Below are 22,487 nucleotides of genomic sequence, written 5' to 3' on the forward strand. Positions count from 1 at the left end.
GGAGGAGGATGTTGATGGTTGCATTAGTAGAGGTGTAATGACCTTGAGGATGGGAACTGAAAAAAGCCCCTGATACTAAGGTAAAATTCAGTGGTGCCCTGCTGTTTTCTGATTTTTGTTTCTAATCTTGTGCACAGTTTTATTATTCCAAACCCATCACTTAGTAGTATGGGGCCCTTGAAAAGATACAATCACCAGAACAAGATTTACTTCAAATTCTTGGTTGGATTGTTATTGGTTGGGAGAGCCAAACACAGCCTTGTAAAAGGGCTGTACCTGTTTTTTCTGAGCTCCTGCAATGTATTTACTGTCCTAGAGAGTGAGGACCTGGGAAAACCAGCATGGTGAGTGGGTCCTCATCAACCAATTGTCATTCCTGCACAATCTTCTCCCATCCTACTGATGAACTCTTTACACTTAGAAGACATTTTACCTGTACCCATCTAAAGTCCACAGATGAGGTCTGTGTGGTCTGTACCATTTCCAAAAAGAATATTATCCAAATAGGGTATCAGAAGTCTATGTAAGAACAAACCCATCAGCCCTGGGGGCTTCTCGAGGTGCAGAGCATTAAAGGCAGGGATGCAGCCAGAGGGAAGTCAGGCAGGCTCTTCTGTTCTTTGGAACAACTCCCCATGTCTCTCTTCAGTCTTTGTTTTCTCCACCGTTTTCAAGACAGGGAGAGAGGGGCTGGCACCCTGGAGGGCCACATGGACTGCACAAGTGGCAGATGTGTGGGAGCTGCCTGCCACACCATCCCATCAAATGTACATACACTTTACACCAACTGAGGACTTGTAGATTGTAGAAGAGGGAAAACAATTGTCCGTATGGCTTCAAACAACTCAAACAAACCCCACGTGGCATTTCAGACATCAGCCCACTGCTCAACACTGAAAAAAATGGCATACTTTCTGTCAAGGCTTAAAATTTGACAAAATGTTCTGCTGAAACCCCCATCTCTTCTGATTAACAAAGGAAGGACAACTGTTGTCGTGTTTTCTGAGACCCATTTTGAAACCTATGAAACTTGAAGTTTATGATTGATGATGCTTGACTAATGTTTGAGTGCTACAAGCAATAATGGTGCAGTTACAGAGAACTATGGAAAGATTAGTCAATAACAGTCTTCTGTCCTTTTCAATTATTTACAAATGATCCATGAGATGCATAAAGCTAAAATTTTATATTTTAATATGCAAACCCTGTTATGCATTCTATATATGTATCCTAGCTGGCACTTCCCAGCTAGATGCTTTCGGTGTACTCTTGTATGCCCCAAAATTGTACCTAAGAGATGATGGATAATGTCCCATTATCCAAAACCTGTTTTGTCCCTAGGGACAAAGAGCCTTGCACTGGAGCTCACAAGGGCTGAACTTATCCAAAACTCAGCATCAGTAAAATGAGTAAAGAAGATTTTAAAACTGAAAATGCTGGAAATAAGTGAACTTCAGTGAAATTGCTTCTGACAAGAAAAATATTAGAATATAAAGGCATACAGTTAACTTTACCTTTATTTAAGATGGTTTTATGGTTTCCAGTTGAGAGTTTCAAACTGGAACAGTGCAGAGGATAATGCTCACTACTAAGGAAGCAGTATTTTGTTGCCATCCATTGCTGTCAGTAGAAGTCCTTCTGTTGCCTAACACAGGACACATTAATTTCAATGGAAGATCATATTTTAAGTCCTGTTGATGTAAAGTCAAACACTAGCTCTTAGGCATGAAATATACATGATGAGTCATTTCTAATTTTCTTTTAGTTATTGAAGCGTATCTTTTCTAAAAAATCAAAGCCACTGCTTCAGATAACAAAAAGCTTCTATGTTCTTAACATTTTGTTTTCAAAGGCTTATCCCACTTCTTTCTCAGAATAACAGGGTTTTCAGCTGCAAGCAATTAGCAAAAATTTACCCCACAAATTTAGTGAGGAAAGCTACAATGCTTGAACCTCTTAAGCGCGTTACTTAACGTGTTTGGAAGTCTGAATCAACCCTTGTGAAGTGAGACACCTTGCTAGGATATTTCTGCAGGCTATCCCTACAGTATTCATACCACTTGGCAGATCCATATGGTCAAGGAAGCCAAGAGGCATGTCAGTCTGGAAGCCTGTGATAAAAATAGATGAGGAAAATAGCACGTGTAGAGAAAGTCATTTTAGCAGCTAGAAAATTGCATTCTGTACTTTTTTTCCTATAGCTATACACGTTGCAGTTTTTAGAGGATGAGGGCTTTTGTGCAGTTGTTTGTTATTCCTTTCTTTTTCTTTTTTTTAATTTTTTTTACCATCCCCCCCACCCCCAGTCACTTGTAAATGTCACCCACAAGTAGCTCTGTTTCTGGTTTTTTACTGGAGGAAAGTGTCTTGTGAGCAGGTGTAGCTGGTAAAAATGAAATTGATGAGTTAAAATGTGGCTCGTGACAGTTTTACAGATAAAAAATCTAAAATGCACCAAGATGTTGGAAAGACACGGCACGCACATGTAAGAAAATGCTCCTTTCATCATAATGGTGTCTTCTTTTAGAGGTTTTACAACTACTTAGCTATAAAAATTCTCTCTGGGCTGAAGCCTGACATAAAATATCCCTGATATAGTACAATTTCTTGCTGGTAGTAAATATAATTAAAATTTATTCGCACTCTTTTCTTTTCTCCCTGTTTTTTATTCCTAAACTCCATATAAACAATCTGCCTAAAGAACTAGAAGATAAGAAATAAAACCATTTTCCAGAAAATACAACACAGCAAACATCAAAGCTACATGAAATCACCTATGCACGTTGCCAAGTCAGCTCAATGCCAAGAAGTTTTGTGTCCTTAGCTATATTTGTACTTGTAGATCAAGATGATGTCACCACAAGTGACCTGTGAAAACACAAATTTCCACACCTAAAATGTGTACAACAGTCATTGTTTCTACAAGTAAAATGGGTACAGAGCTACGCCTGATTTTTAGCTAGGGAGATTAGTGTTCCACTGTACGCGGGGATCTGCATCTCATCAGTCAATGGCCTCAGTAGTATCTGGGATTATTTTTTATTTTCATACTCAGACGGTATTTACAGGCCTTGAAACAAGTCAAGAAATATTTGGATTTACCGATCTCTCACTCAGTTTTAGCTAATCTTAAGTAGGTACGTTATTTTATGTATTGGAAATGGCAGTTTTGGCAAAACAGTATCAGTATTAAAAAAAACCAAAAAGAGGCAGTGGTACTCACACTAAAATTGACCAGCTCCCACAGATTCAGCCCTTTCTAAACTCTTTAAAAATAAATGTCAGGTTTTCATCCTTGCATAATGAGATGGGTAATTTCCATACTTTTTTAAGAGGGATTGCTAATGCCTGTCTGTTTTTTTTTTCCTCTCTGCCTCCTAGCATAGAGCAGAACGGATGGAAGCACAGATTATTGTCTCAGTTTGTATGTCAATTTTTTTTCTGAATGAAGGTGGTTTGGGCTGTATTAGGACTGGATGCCTTATAAGTAACATAAATGCCTAAATGTTAAAATCGTTACTTGAGAGTCAACTCACTGATTTCTGCCTTCTCGAAGGACTCTGGGGAGCCCACTAACCAGAAAGGTTGTCCTGATGTACAGTAGGCTTGTAGAACTCTCAGATGAGTTCACTTGGCTTTGTTTCAACAAGATGCTTACAAATGGAAATTTTAATATATAGAAGTGCCCCAGGAACTTGCATTTGGTTTCCAGTGACTCTTAGCTTTTACAAAGTACAAGCTCTGCAAGAAAGAGACATGAAACTCTGGGTTCAAAGACGTACAGGTACTAAATGAAGAAGGAAAAATAATAATAATTTGAATAAAACTGAGCAGCATAAAACTATCTCCCCTCACTTTTGCCAAGTGAATCCAAAATTCACATTCTGAGACTTGTCCCACTTGACAGTGGGAAGAAATATAATATCATGTTCCTTGAACAGTGTCATCAGCCTGGAAAACCTGAGGCTGCACAGCTCCCTTGGGACCGCAGGGCATCGTGCCCCTGACCAAAATGTGCAAAAGCAAACTGGGGGGAGATGCTGCAGCTCTGCTCCTCCAGGCTGCCTGCCTGACACCAGCAGGTTGGGAAGCAAAGGTCGCTCTGCTGAAAGGAGGATTTACCATCCTGGAAAAATTCTCAGTTCAGGCTTTCTAGCAGACAAGAAATGGGGTCACCCAGCTCTGCCTCCCGTCAGCCCAGGGGGGATGTGCTGTCCTGCCCTGGCTGAGGAGCACCAGTGGGGATGTGCTGCTGTACTGCACTGTCTCTGCACCCAGCAAACCCTGCCAGGTGTCTCCCTGCAGTGAGCCACAGGCTCGAGATCTCCTCTGCCTCACCACCAGCAGCTCAAATGACAACAGGCCTAGTAAATATTCTATTTATAAAGTAGTATTATTTTATTTTGCTAAAGGTGCTGCTGAGGGGATGTTTCTGGTCCAACTGCATTGACAGCGAGACATTTACACTCACTGTGGATGTCTGGGTATTTATTTTATAGTGGAAGATATTTATTTCTTTGTAAAATTGGTGTTGCTGCTTCTGTACCCAAACACGGCCAAAATTCCAAGTTCCCACAGAGTACTTGGGTATCTCCCCCCACCCTGGAGCTTTGGGGGGCCAGGGAGGAGGAAGCAGCAGGGGGAGGCACCAACTCAGGTATTTTTAAGAACCTCTTCCAGAGAGACAGAACCTCCACTGGCACAGTTCCTTGCTTTTTAAGAGCAATTCTTATTAAAATAATTGTCTAAAAATGTCTACTATTCCCAGCTAACTTCAGGGGGAAAACAAACCAAACTAGGAGAGCAATTAGCAAATGGAATAAAGGTGATGCTAGAAAATGCTTAACAGCTGTTTTTACAAAGTGTATTTATAAAATATAAACCTCCTTAAAAGGATGCTCTTCTACACATACTAGTGACATGTGCTTTAAAACTGCAGCTGAAAATATGTAGAAACCATTGATTTTGTTTAGGAACCCTGTTTTACCCTCAAATATTTTTAACAACTGAAGTACTTTGTGGGCGTGCTTCTGCTTTGTTTAAGGCTTGAAAACATTCCAGTACCCAAAGTGTAACTGAGGAGAAAAAAAAAAAAAAAAAGGCAACTGGACAAAGTGTTGTTAATGATTTACTGGATAATCTTGATGTGTGATAATGAATAAAATGCAAATCTGTTTTACTGTTAATCCTCAGTTTTGATTTATTAGCAATTATTATTTTTATACTGCTTCCAGTTGGAAGAAAACAGAGATTTTACCCAACTATTTTTCTATTCTTGCTGTCATTAAGTAAATCCATTTTTAAAAATCTTGTAGGAAACCAAGGAATCCTTTCCCAGGGGAACCAAGGAGCCTTTGCAGAGCGTGCAGCAGGCGCTGCCAGAGGCACAGGTAGGCTGGCAGAGGCACTGCCCAGGGGGGAGCTGGGGCATGGATGGGGACAGTCTGTGCCCCTGGGGACACACAGGGACAGTCTGTGCCCCTGGGGACTGACAGGGACACACAGGGACAGTCTGTGCCCCTGGGGACACACAGGGACAGTCTGTGCCCCTGGAGACACCTGGGGACCCACAGGGACAGTCTGTGTGCCCCTGGGGACACACAGGGACAGTCTGTGCCCCTGGGGACCCACAGGGACAGTCTGAGCCCCTTGGGGACACACAGGGACAGTCTGTCCCCCTGGAGACACCTGGGGACCCACAGGGACAGTCTGTGCCCCTGGGGACTGACAGGGACACACAGGGACAGTCTGTGCCCCTTGGGGACACACAGGGACAGTCTGTGCCCCTTGGGGACACACAGGGACACACAGGGACAGTCTGTGTCCCCCTGGGGACACACAGGGACAGTCTGTCCCCCTGGGGGACACACAGGGACAGTCTGTCCCCCTGGGGACACACAGGGACAGTCTGTGCCCCTGGAGACACCTGGGGACCCACAGGGACAGTCTGTGCCCCTTGGGGACACACAGGGACAGTCTGTGCCCCTGGGGACTGACAGGGACACACAGGGACAGTCTGTGCCCCTGGGGACTGACAGGGACACACAGGGACAGTCTGTGGCCCTTGGGGACCCACAGGGACCCACAGGTACAGTCTGTGTCCCCCTGGGGACCCACAGGGACAGTCTGTGCCCCTGGGGACACACAGGGACACACAGGGACAGTCTGTGGCCCTTGGGGACACACAGGGACAGTCTGTGGCCCTTGGGGACACACAGGGACAGTCTGTGTGCCCCTGGGGACACACAGGGACAGTCTGTGGCCCTTGGGGACACACAGGGACAGTCTGTGTCCCTCCTGTCCCGGCTGCCTCGGGGCTGTGAGTGGCTCAGCAGGGCTGGGGTGGGAGCAGCCTCAGCAGTGGGGGCTCTGCTGTCCTGCCCTGCTGGGGACAGGCCAACGGGCAGGGGCTGAAGCTCACAGGTCTCAGGGTATTAAAAATTAAATTAAATACTTAGTAACTTAAGAGGACACACCAAAATAAAAACCCCGCTCCCTGAAGGCTGAGGTGCTCTCCTACAGTGACAAAGTGACAGCTGTAATATTGACACGTGCCCAAAGAGTTCAAGTTAGATGAATGCAGATGTTGTAAATAAAACCTGCAGTACTTTGAGCTGTACATACTTAAAGAATATACAACTTTCACAAAAAAGTGAAAATCCACTTTAAAGAAGACAGTAGCAATAGCTGCATCTTTAACTTCCTGTTCCCATTCTACCCAGTAAGACTACACAGATAGAATTTAGAATCCTTAATTTTTATTCAAATTTAGCCCATAAAAGAAAAAAGCTTTTTTTTTCTTAACAGCATCTTTTAATGATATTGAAGAGCACTCTTTTAAAAAGTCTCACTTGAGAAAGTACGTATGAATGCCTAAATGCTTTCAAAAATATTTTTTGTTTCACATTGTGATTTATCCATTACTCAGAAAAGTATCTGTTCATTTAATTATTTCAGTAAACATATCACTGGAATCACTATCTGTATTACACAGTATTTCCCTCTTTTTAAGGAATATGAGCCTACTTGTAATTAAAGGAATGCTGTATTAATGATGCTGAAAGTCTCAGAGGGAAAAATTTAATGTCTACCTCATAATATTATGCCAGAATTACATGTGCAGAATACTTTTTAATAATCTTTGTTTCTTAATTTAGGTTTGATTGGCTATGAAATACGGAGTAGCACTCAAGGGTTCAAATTTCTACTGTCATCAGCATTTCTGCTCTATAAATTGTACAAATGCACAGGACTCCCATCTGCAGGCTCCTTTTCAAGCTTCTATTTAACCTACAAAGGAAATAAGCTGTAGGCAACTATAATTGATGATAATTTCATCATTTTTTAGCCGTTGGGATGGTATTATGATATCTAGATCTAAACACAAACAGAAAATTATATTTTCACGTTGCTATTTGAGCTGCAAACACAGGTTGGTAACATAAATCTGTCTCTAGTTTGCAAATTACAGCAATAGCCACTAGGAGTCTCCTGGTCAAATTCATGGTGAATTTGCACAGTAATCCCAGCTCAGGTCTGAATGCAAACCCCCAGGCTAAAGGCTGGATTTCAGCAGAGGGGCCAGTCCATGTGCAGGCTCAGGGGCCCCGAGCTGTGAGCAGCATCACCAGGCTCCTGACACTTGTTCCAGGGATAGAGCTGGCACATCTTTTAGAAGGAAAGCCAGAAGCCACCTACACACTGTTCTGGTAGAGCAAAAGACGGTGATGCTCATGAGAAGTCAGATTTGTTTCTCTTTATGACGGACAGAGCATTGTGGAATTGTTTTTACAAAGAGGGAAGTAGATTTCACCGCTGTTAGTTACTCCCAGGGACTTCAAGCAGATTTGTTTTGCACTGAAATGCTGCAGGCCACAAGAACCAGCACCATCAGGTACTTCAAAATTTGCTTAGTGTCTCTGTGCAGTGAAACCTGCAGTTCAAACCTGAGAATGTGAATAGCTTCTTCCTCTTTCCCTCTCTCCTCTCTCCTCCCAGTCCAACTATGCACAAGCATATGGTGCCAGACACACTCTTAGCCATGCCAAATGCTCAAAGTTCATAAATTACAGACCTGCAGGAAGGGGTCACGCTGGCTCAAACACTGCGGCTGTTCAGTCCAAGCCTGTGACAAAAGATGTCCAAATTTCCTCGAAGGAATACCACAGAAAGCAGTCAAGCCCCTTCTGCCAGCATATGTACCTCACTCTGAGACACCAGAGATTGCTTTAAAACAGACAGGGAAGCCAGAGGTGACCAGTGAACCCTTCCCCACAGTGCTGGTTATCCTGTAGGCAGGAGGAGCACTGTTTATTCTGGAATTATGTTGTCACATCCTCCTTACAGGTATCAACTCCACATCTAGAAATTTTAAGTGTTCACTGCTCTTAGCCACTTATTTCTTTATAAGTTTCTTTTATGCATCTCTCCTCTTGAGCAAAAGTCCTTTTCAAGCTGTAGAAATCCTGAGTGATTTTAAATCTGATGAGATTTTAAACAAATAATAATTTGGAAGGCTATTTATTTGGCTTCTGCTTTTTTGAGCTCCTCAGTTTCATTTGCAAACTTTTCCCTGCAACCAGAAGGACTAAGGAAATAAAGATGATGTTTTAAATGAAAGCTGAGAACCTCATATAATCATAATTGTAGGACTCCAGGGGTTTGAGGTTTCAGGATAATCTCATGAGTTGTCAATATTGAATGTCACCAGAAACTGTAATGTTATTCTCAGAATAGATGCCTAAAAGCAACTGTGGGATAGTTTTTCTGTTGCATGCTCCCCATAATACCTACAAATGCTGTTCTGGCGGGATGCTACAAAGGTACCTGCAAGTGGTGAGCTGCCAAATGCTGGCTTTAGCTGCCAACTAGGGCTGTTATATTTTGCAACAAATTTACATATGCAAAGCCCTGTTATTCAGTCTGTCAACTAAACAAACTCACCAAGTACAAATTCATCACGGACTCATAAGAACATTTAATACCATGGAGAATATGCAGGAGTAAGTAGGGGGGCAATTTAACCACCCATTTCCTCTGTACTGTATGCTTGCCCACATTGCAATGCACGGCTGCATTGTGTGTGTTATTGCAGATTATTATCAGCTATTCTCACAGACTGCCTTAGATTCTATCATAATCTCCCAGCACGACTTGAATGAAATTCTCAGCCTGGTTTGTTTCAAGGATCTAATCTGTATTACACCAAAGGCTGACAGAGACTCAACAGCTCGTACCTTAGTCCATTTAAGTGAACAGAAAATTAGTAAACCTGACCAGGGAACCGACATGCAAATGAAACAGGAGGCTGCTTCAACCCCCTTCTCATCCTGCAGAAAAAGCCTTGGCTGCTTGGTACCCTTGCTTATTATTGGAATAGCTGAAAAGACCCTGTTCTTCTCCAAGTCCGTGATAACCTGATTTCAATAACAAAACAGTGGTACAGGTTCAGCAGGCACATAGCCAGTACTTAACAACAAGAAAACCAAGCATTTGTATAAGCCAGTTTGGCACTTCACCATGCTGAAAAGAAACCTTTGCATCTTTGTCACTTTAAATTTGGGATTTTTTAGCACAAGAACATGTCTAACATGAAAGAACTCTTTTTTCCACTGCCCACTTTCCCCAAGTATGTCAGCGCTATCTTCTTAACTCATTTTCTAAAACTAAAAGTGAACACAAAAATAAAAGTTCTCGAGAACTCCAAGGGCTCAGCCCTACAAAATATATAAAACCTCATTTTGAAGGAAATATCTAATTCCTACAGGTAGCTATAGTACAGATAGACATGAAGCATTTTTAGGGATTAGAATGCTCTGCTGGACAGTACCTTAGGAACATTAAATATTTCTGTAATTTTCCTTAAGTTTCCAGCAAGCCAAGCCATTACAAATGCATATCTAAATATAGTGTATATGTACAATCTACACCTACCCTGGAAACAAAGCCCACAGTTTATCATGTAAGAAGAGTCAGCCACCCTAACTTGTGTAGCTAAATACACACTCTCATTCTGCGTGCTCTCTCTCCCACAGTTGCTCCCCTTTCTCTGCTTCTCATGGGAGGATTCTGGTGGCCTTCTGCATCTCACAGGCTCGAGCTGCAAGTGAGCTACAGCTGTAATCGTAGGTCACTCCCCAGCAAACTTTCATCCCACATCACAGCACTGATGACCTGGTGTGATCAAATGTTTTCAAGGGGCATTCTGGCACCCTTTTTAACACTTAGATTCAATCAAAACGTCTTTTTTTTCGCCTGGTTATTTTTCATTCAAAATTATTGTTCTAACTAGAGTGCATATTGATATCAAAGGCCTTCAGAAAGTTAGAGAATTATGATAGCAACTGCTGCAATGTTTATCTGCACTAAAAGGAAGAAAAGTTTTACTGGGCAGGTTTGTTTTGTTTTTTATCATTAAAAGAATAACTTTTTACATTACATGATGAGTTACTAAATATTACTGAGTGCTAAATCGCAGCTATTACTATTCAGATGGAAAAAGTGTATTTCAAGAATAAGATAATAAACAGTAAGACAATATTATGTGGGGCACACAACTTTCATTTGTTTTTAAACAGTGGCCGCTTGAAGCTGCTTGGAGGTTTAGAGTGTCAAAGACATGTCAGCAGAGATGGATTAGTGGGCAGAGAGCAAGTGGTGCAGTCAAAGGTTCCTAGTGAATGTAATTTATTCATGTAGCTCGGCAATTTATCACGTGGCTATTACCATAATGTACGTGGGAAGCAGCTGCATGCGTGCAAATAATGCCTTAAATGTATGTGTGGTTGGATCTGAACTCCTTACAGAACAGCAGTGGTGGAAAATGATGCCACAAGGCATTTAAAAGCAAATTTCCTTCCTGTGGGGATGCTGTCACTCAGCAATGATGATTTGTACACAGGCAAATAAATATGTTGTAGACCTTTCTCAGTTGTGATAACCTCACTTACCAGAACTCACTGGTTTTTCAAACCTAAATAATGTAGGTAATGTAATGCCTGTTTCCAGTGCTGTATTAACACATGTAAGTGTGCACGTTTTGTACCCCAAACTCATATTTTCTAGTGAAGGAACTCAATAGCTTCCACTCACTACTTAACAGAAACATTCAATGGCAAAGAAATCCTCTGTGAGTGTGAGGACAAAGAAATGATCTGCAAGTTAAAGATCTCCTTTAACTGAAACAACTTCTCACAGTGTGATCTTTCAAACACTTGGGAGCAGCACAGCTGTAAAAGATTGACATACATACATATATAGTGTCTGCCTGGTTTCTTATATCTGTGCATTTATTTACCAAGCCAAATATTTCCAAACCCAGTCTGTTTTAGGACCATGTAAAATAAGGATCTTTGGGCTCTCTTAGCTTGCTTGAATGCCTACAGTTTCAGCTAGGAAGAAGGCTGTGAGTAGTTTCTAGAACGTGGAGGTGTTTTTAGCTGCACTGTCCATACACACCTGCTGCAGCTCCTTGGGTAGCTGGGAAAATTTCAACAGCCCAGCTCCCACCACCATTTTTTAAGCTCTAGCAATTTGAGTTCAATTGGTCTCACTGTCTAGAAATGATGCTTAATTATGCCATGCTATGATGCTTTAAACCGATTTTAGTGGAATTGGTAAATTCAAGTCTTTCTTGATCAGGCAAAGGCCACCCCAGTTATGTATTAGCACAACAGGAGTTTTCTGCTGGTTTCTTTTGATACATTAAAAGTTGCTGTAGAGAGACACTGAATTCAGATAAAGTCAACTTAGGATAAGCAGAACATCTCATTGCTCAGCTAAATGTGCTGCTCAGAGTTTTGTACAGCAGAACCTTTCACATTTGGAATATGATGAAGGTTTTCTTCAATAATTTTGTGTGCACTCTAGAGCTTCTGTTTTGAAGCCATCTATCACAAATACATCCCCACTAATTATGCAAAATGAGAAGCTTGCCTTACCATTGCACAGAAAGTCTCAGGAGGATCTCCACATGTTATGTCTGGGGGATCCAGAGTCACTTTTACATATTTGATCATGTCTCTTGCCTCTGGCTGGCAGGCCATGTAATCCCATACTTTTCCTTCTTCTGTGTAAATCTGAGTCTTACACACGTCATAGTGTCCCCACACAGAAGGGTAGTGCTGCATCACGGAGGATACAGTAACCCAGAGGGCGTGAAGTGACAGGAATCTTGACAAATACATTTCTAAATCCTTTTATGTCAGCTTCGTAAGGATGCTCAGCGCTGGCGTATGTGCAGTCTAGAGATTATATGTACATATACATGTATATATTTATAAAACAGGTTCCAACTCAAACGTGAAGCATTAGGATAGGATGTTTGTTTCACTGTGTTAAAGACTTTGGTAGAAGCCACCCAGGCCCTGATGACAGCCTTTCACAGCCATGCGGCGCTTGTCCTTCATCTTATAACTTATCTGTCAGGGCTTCTTGTAAAAGATGTCCAACAGCAGATAATAATTTGTGAAGTTGCAGGTCTTCAGCTACACTGTCGATAACCCTGAGTGATCCTCCGTGTTCAGGGCTCGCAGGGGATGCCTGGACACACTGATAAATCAGTATCCGAAGGAAGAGGGTGAGTGTCTATAGGCTGGTGTCTCTTTCCCATCAATCATCCTTTTCTTCTGGCACCAGCACCCTTTTAGAAACAATAAAAATTAGAGTTATTGTCCAAGAATCAATGCATTACAAAATATATGATATGTTGACATTTTGGAGGTTTGATGCAATATACAGCTAATTGGTACAATATGGATAACCTTTACTACGGGTTCTGTGCTAGAATGAAGAAACTACCAAAATCATTCACAGAGGAAAGTATTTTGACATGAAGGATTTAACTGTACTCTAACAAAGACACATTTATAATGTTCCAGGTGAGTTAGAGGTTCCTGCTCCTGAAACTGTGTTTTCACCCTAGCAAAATTGGAGAGCAAGCTACTGAAGTCAGCCACGGCCCAGATGGTGCAGGCAGGCAGGGAAGCAGGCAGCCCAGCACTGCGGGGCAGCAGCACGAAGGTTCTTTTATTAAAGTGACACAGAGACGGGCACCAGGGCTAGCAGGTGCTGGTAGTTTCTTGGCAAGAGGACCTCATGGAGCTTCAAAAGCCGTAAATATTTCTTTTACATTATTATTATTATTATCTAAAGAATAACAAAGATATAGCAAGTACAATTCAATTTCCTCGACATTTTTCATTAGCATTGCAAGAGCTTTGTTCCCTATTTTTTTTGCTTTGAACTGTGATTTACTGACCATATTGATGACAAACTAATGATAAAGATAATGACTTATTTAATAGCTTATCATAAGGGTGCTTTCTCCCTTTTATTTTCTTAGGTTTGAGGGTGGCTGTACCTGAGTACTCAGCATTTATTTCTCAGCAGATACATGCCTTTTCCCCTCTTCAGTAAGCAACTAGAGATTCCCTCCCTTTGTAGCACCTGAATCACATAATTACAGGTATAAAATGCTAGAATGTTACCACAGCAATACTAAACATATATTTCCTAAATAACACAGGTAAAAATTCAAGGTATCTATGAGGAAAACTGCAAAGACAGAGTAAGTACCCCGAAGAGGGACAAGGAAAACCAGGGCTAGGAATTCCAGTGCATTTGTGTCAGCCTGTGCCACCTGAGGCTGGGGAGGCAGAGCACTGGGCTGTCGGCAGGAGGAGATTTCAGCCGGCCGTCGCAGCACTTCCACACCTCCTTTGTCTGGATGCTAAAACCCAGGCAGAGCCGTCGGACAGATGTTGTGAAACAACGCTAAGTCGTCGCCTTCTGCAGCCTGCTTTGCTGCCCAGCTTTAAATCATGCCCAGTGTCGTGATCCCTCCTACACCCCGCAGACACGGGAAGAGGTGTGTGACCCGCTGAGCTCCTGAACTGCACATTGGGAATATGCATTTCCAAAACTTATCTCCAAAGCTATTCGCAAACAGCCTCCCTATATTTAAATAATGCTTCATCTTAAACTGAGCTAAACTACAGACACCATGAAATGCCAACAGATGGTTGAATTGTGTTTCCATAGCAAAGTAATTTACAATAATTGCTGTATGGACGTAAATGCAATTTTCCATTATATTCATTTTATCAAGTGTTACCATACAACTCTCATGTATTTTATCAGAATATGCAGAGAATATCTGAATTTTCCTGCGGTAACAATTCTCAATTCGTTCAAACATATTTAAGCTTCAAATCTGAATTTGACACAAAAGCAGTGTAAATTTAAGTCTCTTTAAGAAGCATGCTGGGTAGTACTGTTGGCTTTGTAGCAACCTTGCATTCTTTTTTTTGTTTTCAGTGGGAGTGTTTGCATATTATTTTGGAATTTGGTAATTCAGGGAACACTTTCCATGTCATTCTAAAGACACTTCTTCCCCTCCGTTTCCTTTCCAATGTATTTACTATTTTGAAGGGGAAAAAAACGCAGCCACAAGACCCCATAGCTTAGAACAGTCACTGAGAAAATGGGAAACAACTCCTTGCTAGAAAAGGCCCCAAATTATTTGAAATTTATGGCAAACCAAATACCCTTTACTGGAGATGGGTTTGTCATAGCTGGAATAAACAGTAATAAATAGAATTTTTCTGTGTAGAAATAAGAAGTTACTCAGTTTAATTATCTTTAGACTGCAAGCTTTTATATTCTGCCAAAAAAAAAAAAAAAAAGCATGTTTGCTTTAATATCTTCCTTTCTAGTTCTTCAGTTACCCGTAACCTTTTATAACTGCTGAGGCTCAGATCCACTAATAAACAGGGCTGGCTAGGACTAAATACTGTGAAACAAACCACTACCTTAACACACTGCGCTGAAATACTTCCCATATAACGAATTCTCATTAAAGTAAGCCACTCATAATGATGGTCGTTACACAGAATTATAGACTATAACATTGATTGAATTTAGTGTGCTGACAAGAAAAAAGTGCAGAGGAGTGCAAGACATCTGAGCACTAGGCAGCTGTAGCCGTGTACGACAGACACCCCTGACAAGAAGCAGCCAATTATAGCTTAAATTTCTGGCATATAACCACTTCTGATTAATAGTTTTCCATTACATTACAGACATATTATTAATGTATTAAAAATGTCAAGCTTTGGCAAGAACTAGTATGGCACGGCTCAGTTAGTCTGCAATATCTTCTTTTAATGAGCTTCCATTGATATAGAGAAAGATATTGACCAAAGCACATTAAGGATCATGTGCTGAGCACTGCTAGGATTTTTCTGACAGAGCTGTAGGATTTGTCTCACTTATGTTTGTTCCTGCAGAATCACTCATGATGTGCATTTTACATTTCAGCACCCTATTGCTAAAGACATACCTATTTGAATTATTTTGTAAAAAAACCCCAAACATTGAGAGTAACATTCCTGAAGTTTACAGCTGTACCAGATGTGCAGTGACAAGCCTTTAGCACTGGGCAACACACAGCAATGGGGTTTTTGTCCCCAGTAATGCCTGTCAAAGTGCATTTGACCTTAGAAAAAGGGAATCAAACAAACCAGGAGAAACTACTGTCTGATGCCCTGATTCCCTCTGCCCTGCCCTGCCAGTCGCACACCTTGGGCGTTGGGGGCCATGGAGGTGGCAAAGAGGGATCAGCATCCTTGCTGGCTGAGGGTGAGGAACCAGCAAATTGCTGGTAGGACTTCAGCTAATGCGTGCAAAGCTTCCAGAGCACACCGCTCCCGGCATCTTCTGCGTGGGGCAGCAGAGCTGGGGCCGTGAACATTGCCATGTGCCACAGCCTCTGCACTACAGAAGACACTAGGAGGCACTTGGGAGGCAGCGGTGCAAAGGCCACATCTGCTCTCTGCCTTCCCCTCGGAGCGCTGCTCCGTCCCCGAAGCGCCCGTCGCTCCGGCCACAAGTGTCACAGCCATTTGAGAATGGCATGCAGCTGGCCCCCAGACTGAAATCAGCTGGGAGGAGGCTCTGAGCACATGCATCCCTTTCCAGGTGGGGAAATCACACCTCACACAGAGTGTTAATTCTGCAGATGGAGGAGACATCCCCTTCACAGAACAGACAAAATGCATCTCGGCAGAATCAGTGCCAGGGAAGAACTTCAGGTCTAATTAGGGGTTGTTAGTTGTCCTTTGCCTCCTTCCATCACTGTGAAAATCCATCCCCTTCCCCAGATAACTGCGTCCTCACAAACCACAGCCGGCTGGATGCCTTGTGTGACCTCCCTGCTGGGAAATCACTGTGAGATCCACAGGGGTGGGCTCTCGGGCCTCTCTCTTCGGCAAGCCACAGGAACGTGAAGGAGGTAATAAAACAAAGAGTGACCACGTCCCACACTGACCATGCATCGGATGGAGTGTCCCCCCCCGCCACACACGCAGGATGAGAGCCAACACCAGGTACTATATTGCCACAGGAGAAGGGGCTGAAAGAACGAAGCAAGGCAAGGAGCGCCGGCTGTCACCTCCCAATAGCGGCAGCTGCAGAACAGATTTTTCCAAAGGAAACATGTTTCAAGTTTGTATCCCGAACAGCTTAAGCAGATGAATGTATCCAATCAAGCCCAAGTAAAAAGCTCCTTTGCGTCCACTCCAGTTGTTAATTATTTAAAGCCAGTTAAGAACATAGGAAATAATGTGCATTAGAAAACAGAACTAACCCTCATGCAACTAACATTTATTAACCTCGTGTTTTATACCATGCTACACCTAGGCAACTTGAGAACCTTGTACATATACAAACCAACCCCTTTCATAAAGGCAAAATTATTTATATATTCAAAGAAGGGAACCTGTACTTAACGATTTAATGCACATTACTTCTGTCAATACTTGTATGAAATGCAGTATACTCAAGCAACTGCTTTGGTGTCTTTGGCCTCAAATGCTGTTCCAATCAAAGTTTAGGTTCTATTTTTATCCAGCTTATTTAACTATTTAGAAGAAAAAGATTTCTTTGCCTCAGGAGAAATTTAAAATGTCAATACCTATTGGCTAAAGAAAATAAAATACAGCTACCAAAAAACTGTGATTTGGCACTACACTTGAAATACTTTTGGTTTTCACACATTATTCTTTGCTGACTGACACATCATACTACCACTGCCATTACTTGCCAGGTATCGTCAGCTGTCAGAATATGGTGTAAAAAGCATTTCAGCTATTTAAATTTTAGAGCCTTAGTACATATAGCTCCTTTTTTTTTCTCTCGCATCTTTATAATTGTAGCTTATTGCCTTAAGTATTTCTGTACCTAGCACAAATCTGTTCTGCAAGATTTTCCCCAGGGAATTTAAGTTAGCATTTGGGACAGTTACAAGCTTTGTTTTTGGTTTTTTTCCCTGTGATTCCTCACGCTTAATAAGGTGATGCATGCTCATCACACAGTGCATCCAGGTTACAGGGCTATAAAGCATTCAAGTTACAGTGTGAGCTGATGACTTCCTAACTGAAAGTACTTAGCTTCAAAAATGAATGCCTACCAGATGCTGAATTTGTTCTGTGCTACTGCTGTATTTTACATAAATAACTAGAAAGTTGGTGCTGCTAATCAGCATCACAGGGTTGAGACAAAGTTCATAACTCTATGAGAGCATCGCCACTAACTGCTTGAAACTCTCTGGTAATCATCCTTTTAAGGTTCAGAAATATACCAGAATTCAACCTTTATTTTTTCCACATGAAAACCACAAAATGAAAAAAAACCCCAAAACAAAACAAACCACCACCACCACCACAACAAAAAACAAGCCAGGGGAAGTTCTGCTGTGGTTTTCTTCCCTTTGACGGGCTTCCCAGGCCACAGCTTCTCATCCTCAACCGCATTGTCCTTAGGCAAGACAGTGACTTATTCCCTCTTTAAAAGCATCTCCACCGCTTGTTCCACTCACTGTCTCTGCTAACATTTCTGTAGAAGTAATGCTGGCTCCTACCACATCAGATCCGGAATATTGAAAAGTTGATTGCAGAACAATAAAAGTATATCAATCAGAGGCCAAAACCGCACATGCACCAACTTTGAGAGTAGAAAAGCATCTGTTTTATCGCGTTTAGCTGATCTGCGCTGCTCACCGCCATGAGGGGTTTTCTTTGGGGGCTGAGTGTGCGTGTGAACGTTTAGAAAAGCCGCCTGCAATTTCCGATGGGAGGGAGGAAATGTTTCCAGGCTGGGTAGCAGTGACCTGCCCGCTGCTCCTCGCCGGCGGGGTGATGCCCTGCGCCGCCGCTCCCGCCTCTGCCCAGCGGCCCCGCCGCTCTCCCTCGGCGCCCGCGGGTGGATCCGCGCTGCGGGGCGGGGGCCGGCGCTAGGGACGCGCCCCTCCCTCAGGGCTCGGGCTCCCTCAGGGCTCTCCCACCGCCCGCGACCCTTCAAAGCTCGGCGCGGCGTGGCCCGGCCCGGTCCGAGCTCCGGTTCCGAGCTCCGGCGGAGGAGGCACGGCGCAGGTACCGCCCCGGCCCGGCCCCGCCGCGCTCCGCTCCGCGCGGGCGGCAGGGGGCGCGCGGCCCGCGCCGATCCGCCCGCGGCCGGTGGCCCGAGCCCGGCGGGGCGACCCCCGCGCGCGGCCCCGGCACCCGCCCCGCCCCGCCCCGCCGGGCAGCCCCGCGCCCCATCCCGCCCCGCAGCGGCGGGCGGGCTGTACTCACCCTGCGGGCTCGGGCCGCGGCGCTGGGACGCGCTGGGGCTCCCTCGGTGGCGGCATGAAGGGCCGCGGGGAGGGCGTGAGGAAAAGGAGATGCTCTTCCCCGAGAAAGTTTCCGGCGGGTCGCGGGGGGGGGGGGCTCGGCGGGACCGCGGCTGGCCCCAGGCACTTGTCGGCGTCGAAGTTTGGCGCGGCGCGGGCGGCGGGCGGGCGCACTCCTCCGGCGCTCGGCGGGGCGGCGGGCGGGTCCTGCCCGCCGGGGCTCCCCGCCCGCCACCGCCGCTCAGGGCGGGGGCGGCCCCGCTCGGGGCGCCGGCGCCCGCGGCATGGAGCGCGGGGCGAGCGGACTGCACCCTCGGCCGGGGCCCCGGCGCGGAGGGCTCCGGCGGCGCGGCCAAACTTCGGGGGGCGGCGGCGGCGGCGCCTCCTCACTTCGGAGCGACCTCGCCGCGACTGCCGGCGAGCGGGGCGGCGGCAGCTACCCCACCTCCGGGCCCGCGCAGCGCGCGGCCCTAGCGCCGCCGCCGCGCCCGCCCCCCCGCCGCCACCGCCGCGCTCCCCGCCCCGCCGCCCCGCGGGCGCTCCGCCGGCGCCGCCTGCCCCGCGGGGGGGGCGAGCGGACGGGACCCGCCGCCCCGGACCGAGCGGGAGCCGCCCAGCCGCCGCGGGGCTGCGGCTGCTCCGCGCTCGCCGGAGTAGCGTTAATTTTCCCGTGTTATTTCGGCTTCAGCCTGGTAACGCGCAGGCGGAGGTGCTGTCCGTGCTGCTGCCGTCCGAGCCCGGCGGGCTGACCCCAGCGCCCCGCCGCAGCCGCGCTTGGCTGCAGGGACGGGGCAGCGTCCCGCCCAACTCGCCGGAGGGTCCCTCCGCAGTGCTGGGTGCGCCGGGGAAGCGCCGCTTCCTCCTCTGCCTACAGCACCGAAGTGCCGCCGAGACAGTGAGGGAGCGCGGCTTGTCCTGCTGTGGTGCTGCCGTGACCGCCCGCCCCGTGCCAGCCCTTCGGGGCTCCTGAACGACGCGAAAACCCCGTCTCCTTATTCTGCTGTGCTTTCTCCTTCCCTCCTGCACGCCCTCTACTTCTGTCGCTCAAACGAGGCGCACGCACTTTTAGATTTCTCCAAGCTACAAAGCAGTGTCTAAAACTAATGGCTAGCAAGTCCCGTGCAGGAATTGTGCTTACTCTTGGCAACTACCTGGTTACTGAATTTGACCGACTGCAGCTGCCAGCGCTGGGCAATGGGACACTGGCTGCATTGTGAACGCTCAGAAGCTGCGTTTATCGTTTGTTTGCGTGTTTTGCATGTTAAGAGGTGTTAAATGTATTTATGGAGGCAACAGTGCCGTAGTATTTTGTTGACAAAATTTGGCGTTTTGCAATGCCAGTAGGTAACCAGATGAAATGATGCAGGGGATTTCTGGAAGAGTAAGGAATTTGTTCTCTATTTGAGCCGTGGAATTTGGTAGGTTGTGGAAATAACTGGCAGGAGCCATTAGGAAGGACAGTTATCTTCTTTCCCCTAAGCCAGGTAACCTATCAAACTAAAAAAAAAAAAAAAAAAGCCTCCTAGTTCCTCCCAGTTTTTGTTTCCCTGTGTGGGCAGTGGTGTTTCAGCCTTTCCATCATTCCCTGGAATCTCTGTGGCCATGTTAGTGCGGGTACCACATGCATGGAAAAATTCTTTGTGTGGGAAAGCCAGGAATGATCAAAGGGGTGGGAAAAACCAGCTTCAGGGATTTTCAAACCCCAAAAGCAGTTCTTGCTTTGTTTGCAGCCTCCCGGTCCCTGAGGTGGTACAGAGGGATAGAAGATGGAAATCAGTAATTTTTTTCTTCCCACTTGAACTGGAAGGATGTCAGGCATCGAGGCTCCATAGGGCCTTTTGTAAAGGAGAGGGGCAGGTTTTCACTGCAGTTGGAAGAAAAGAGTTGTTTTCCTAATTACTAGACAGATGGTGGGCTGTATAGCAAAGTGCAGGAGGCTGTACACACGGAGCCAAGTCCCTGCAGTGGCACACGAGGATGGACCAGCCCTGCTGCCTGTGACAGCTGTGGGGCTCCTCTGCCTCGTGGTGCTCCAAGTGCGCTGGCTCTGTCTGTCTCTGGGCCAGGCTGGGTCGGCTGTTTGCAGGTGCTGCGAGGGACTGGTTTGGGAGTGCTGGAGGAGTGTTGTCTTGCTTTAGACTTGAATTGGGAAAGGATTCCTTCTTTCCACATGTGGAGAGTGTAGCTCTTGATGTCACAGCAATGCCACTGGCAGTGGCGTACTTGGACAGCAGAGCTGGGTGTGCCAAACACACCTGCTCTGTGCCTTGTGCTGCTCCCATCACATGCCCTAAACCTCACCTTGTTGGAAGTTTTCTCTCTGTGCAGAGTCTTTGGCCTCCCTCCTGAGACCATTATGTGCCTGGTGGGACTGGTTGGCCACAAAGATTAAAGGCAGGACCGAGTCATCTGATACATCAAACATCATTAACTTCTTCCTGCTTAATGGTATTGGTCTCTTCTGCATCAAAGCTGGAGCAGCTGGTTTGAGTGCAGTGTCACCAAATCTGAGATTAGATGTGTCTTACTGGTAAAAATGACAGCCAAAATTCAAGTCTAGTCTGAGGATGTGGCCAAACTTTACAGACAAATTTTAAGCTTATGAGAAAAAAGGGACCCGATTTAAGTTCTTTGTCGAAGGCTGTTGAAAAGATAGAACAGTAGATGGAATTCAGCAGCTAGAGATTTATCTGTGTTGTTTTCGTTCTTTTTAGAGTCATAAGCTGGAGTTAAAGGGAGAAGGGACAGTGCTTTTATAACCAAACTGAAAATGCTGTGCCAATACCTATATGAAATTTCTGACAGCTCTTTTAGTAGTGAGTAATGATTGTTCACATGTAAATGGACTGGGCAACTCGCTGTCACAGCACCTTGAGACTGGACTTTAGCAGGGTTCCTAAAGCAGATTTGATAATGTAGGCAAAAGATAAGATTAACCAAAGTTTGAAAGGAATATTTAAAAACACTGCAGGTCCCACTGCTTGCCTTACAGGATTGGAAAGTGACTAAAATGAAGATTTAGCCAGTTGTTAAATACCAAAAGATGGAAAGTCACAACACTGGGAAAATGTTATCTTGAAAGTGCTTCCAGCAGTATTTCTTATGTCTTCTCAGTAATAGCTGGCATTGGCCCCTAACAGAATCAGGGAAGGGGATTACTTTTTGATTACTGGCCTGAACATGGGAGCACCTATGCCTATTAGGACACTCCTTGCTACAAGGCATAATTTATACTAGAAGCAGCATAAATTGCTGGTACAGAAGTGATATCGCTGATTGCAAACTTTTCTGTGAAACACTAGCTGAAGTGCAAGTTTTTAACCAAGTCCTAAATCTAAACAAGCTTTGCATGTTTTCAAGCTGTGGTTTGGCTATTTAGTGCATCCCCTCATGTGCCGTTATGAATCTTTTATTACTTGCTGTAGTCCAAGTTGACCTCTAATGATACAGCAGAATTATTTTATTAGTGCCTTTCCCCACAGCAGAGTACTGCTGCAATGGGCAGCAGCAGAGTACCTGGCTTTGCCTGAAGGAACAGCTGTCCCTGGAAATGCATCCAGAGACACAGGGAGCATCCCTACCTGAAACTCAGTGTTTCAGCATGGTGGTGGCTGAGGGCTGCAGTGAAAAATGCAGGTATGATGTGACCTGACCTCAAAACAGAGAGGCTGATCATGGTGGGGCCAGTGCCCTGGCAGGACAGAGAAGAGGAGGCAGTGGGTGCAGCTGCTGGGGCTGTGGTGCCAGGGAGGGTCCTGCTGTGCAGAGAGAAGCTCGGTGCTTCTGTGTGTCTGCTCTGTGGAGCCACTACCTGCTCCAT

The 22,487-nt window shown here is 45.2% G+C and overlaps 1 protein-coding gene and 1 long non-coding RNA gene across 9 annotated transcripts in view; both read right to left on the minus strand.

The window, feature by feature from the left end:
* Nucleotides 1–18,862, minus strand: part of NTNG1 (netrin G1) — a 154,246-nt gene extending 135,384 nt beyond the window's left edge. For 6 of the 8 annotated variants that reach the window (XM_086901739.1, XM_086901736.1, XM_086901735.1 and 3 more), the window contains exons 1-2: nucleotides 18,630–18,862; nucleotides 11,940–12,640 (exon numbers count right to left, since the gene is read on the minus strand). In XM_086901739.1, coding sequence (XP_086757865.1) covers nucleotides 11,940–12,185 — 246 coding nt within the window. In that variant the 5' untranslated portion in view covers nucleotides 12,186–12,640; nucleotides 18,630–18,862. Of the gene's footprint in view, nucleotides 1–11,939; nucleotides 12,641–17,917; nucleotides 18,399–18,629 lie in introns of those variants that run through there. The other 2 variants (XM_086901734.1, XM_086901733.1) reach the window with 2 other exon arrangements.
* Nucleotides 5,175–11,932, minus strand: LOC147651615 (uncharacterized). Its single transcript, XR_015290405.1, has 2 exons — nucleotides 5,869–11,932; nucleotides 5,175–5,640 (listed from the first exon to the last, which is right to left on the minus strand). It is a non-coding gene; the product is annotated as an uncharacterized LOC147651615 (long non-coding RNA).
* Nucleotides 18,863–22,487: the final 3,625 nt, after the last annotated feature.

This window comes from Cyanistes caeruleus, chromosome 9 (genome assembly GCF_971803275.1).
Source record: "Cyanistes caeruleus chromosome 9, bCyaCae1.hap1.1, whole genome shotgun sequence".
Lineage (NCBI taxonomy): Eukaryota > Metazoa > Chordata > Aves > Passeriformes > Paridae > Cyanistes > Cyanistes caeruleus.